The 1,572-nt window shown below is 44.4% G+C and overlaps 1 protein-coding gene and 1 long non-coding RNA gene across 5 annotated transcripts in view; one reads left to right on the forward strand and one right to left on the reverse strand.

Annotated features, from left to right (window-relative positions):
• Positions 1 to 1,572, forward strand: part of LOC116693419 (probable D-lactate dehydrogenase, mitochondrial) — a 34,381-nt gene that overhangs the window by 7,368 nt on the left and 25,441 nt on the right. For all 4 annotated transcript variants that reach the window (XM_032522391.1, XM_032522392.1, XM_032522390.1 and 1 more), the window contains one exon: positions 778 to 889. In XM_032522391.1, the coding sequence (XP_032378282.1) occupies positions 778 to 889 (112 nt within the window). The remainder of the gene's footprint in view (positions 1 to 777; positions 890 to 1,572) is intronic.
• Positions 1,458 to 1,572, reverse strand: part of LOC116693492 (uncharacterized) — a 3,886-nt gene continuing 3,771 nt past the window's right edge. Inside the window, exon 3 of the long non-coding RNA XR_004332929.1 lies at positions 1,458 to 1,468. This is a non-coding gene — a long non-coding RNA (uncharacterized LOC116693492). The remainder of the gene's footprint in view (positions 1,469 to 1,572) is intronic.

Raw genomic sequence — 1,572 nt, forward strand, 5'->3', positions numbered from 1 at the left:
AACACTATCTTTTACTGGGTATTATGTTAAACATTAACTAGTCTCAAGTACTGTTTTGGAGTTTGTAACATTCCAAAATCTTAATTTTGACTTCATTTTTCAAACTACTAGTAATCTGTATCGGCCTTGAAAAACCAGTATCGGTTGATCCCTAGATTTTAATTAGTGCACTGTGTTATTGTTTTAATGTGTCTTATAGTATGTTTTATGTCAAGCACTTTGTGATTTTTATAAGTAAAATTGGCTTTATAAATAAAATGTACTTACTTACTTTTACTTACTTGTTTAGAAGTGAAGGTAAAATGGAGCGTGAGCTCGACAGGCGGTGCGGTGTCAGCAGTGATGCTGGATTGCGTCGGGCTATTGTTAGCCTAACCAGCCAGACCCATATCCAGATGTTGGGTCTGGAAACTCCCCATTGGCTGGGCTCAATCAGAGGGGCGGGATAAACGGTTGTCTTTCAAATTCCCTCTGCACGCGGCAGAGCTTCACTCTAAGTAGCAGTAAATTTACAAGGAACCGTCGCAACTCTACTGTCCTTATGTTAACCCCCCACCATCTCTATGCACAATGTTATTGGCCTGACCAGAATTTGGTTCTTCCAGCTCCCAGGCCAACGGAGAGTTGCTAGACCGACCTTGGCTGCAGATTACATTTGCTGCCGCTACAGTGTGTCTAGATTTCTAGACTAGGCTATTGTGGCAAAGAGGGATAGAATAAATAGAAATGGCAGTGTGTGTATTTTCCAGCTTAATGAGATGTGACTCTTAACTACAGGTCCCATAGCGGGTCATGTGGGTGATGGTAACTTTCACTGTCTGATGGTGGTGGACCCCAGTGACCCAGAGGAGCAGCGCGAGGTCCACCTCTTCACAGAGAGACTGGCCAGGTAAAGTGTCTTTGAACCCATCGTCTCTCCAGTTACTTTCTCACAGCTCCTCCACCAGACAGAACTATTCTCCTCAGGGATACTTAATGAACCAATGCTTACGTTCTGTGAGCCATGATTGGTAAATTGGGATCCGTTTCAAGAATATTGTCATCCTAACTTAACACGACTACTGCACAGACTTTGTAGTTAACATCAACACAGCCTCGCACTGCCAGACCTGACTCCACAGATGCATTCCAGGGGAAAAAAACACTCTGTATGTTTGCGTTTCTTTAAACCAGTCACAATCCTCCTGGGCGACGCTAAGCTCCGGACGCAGTGACAGTGGTTCTGCTACAGTCTCGGGAAAGGAACTTGTTTTGGTGGAACATTTGTACCCTAAACCTTAAATGGTAGGCCCTGCTATGCCCTGCTACACCCTACTACACCCTGCCATGCTCTGCTAAGCCCTGAACTGCTACAACTACTCTATCAAGTCATAGTTCCATTATCTTTAATTGCCATTGTTCATCACACCCCCAACCTGCACCGTCAGACTCCACCTACCAAGAGCCTGGGTCTGTCCCAGGTTTCTCTCTAAAAGGAGTTTTTCCTCTCCACTGTAGCACTAAATGCTTGCTCCTGGGAGAATTACTAGAATTGTTGGGACTTTGTAAATTATAGAGTGTGGTCTAGACCTG

The sequence above is a fragment of the Etheostoma spectabile genome, chromosome 8 (genome assembly GCF_008692095.1).
Source record: "Etheostoma spectabile isolate EspeVRDwgs_2016 chromosome 8, UIUC_Espe_1.0, whole genome shotgun sequence".
Taxonomy (NCBI): domain Eukaryota; kingdom Metazoa; phylum Chordata; class Actinopteri; order Perciformes; family Percidae; genus Etheostoma; species Etheostoma spectabile.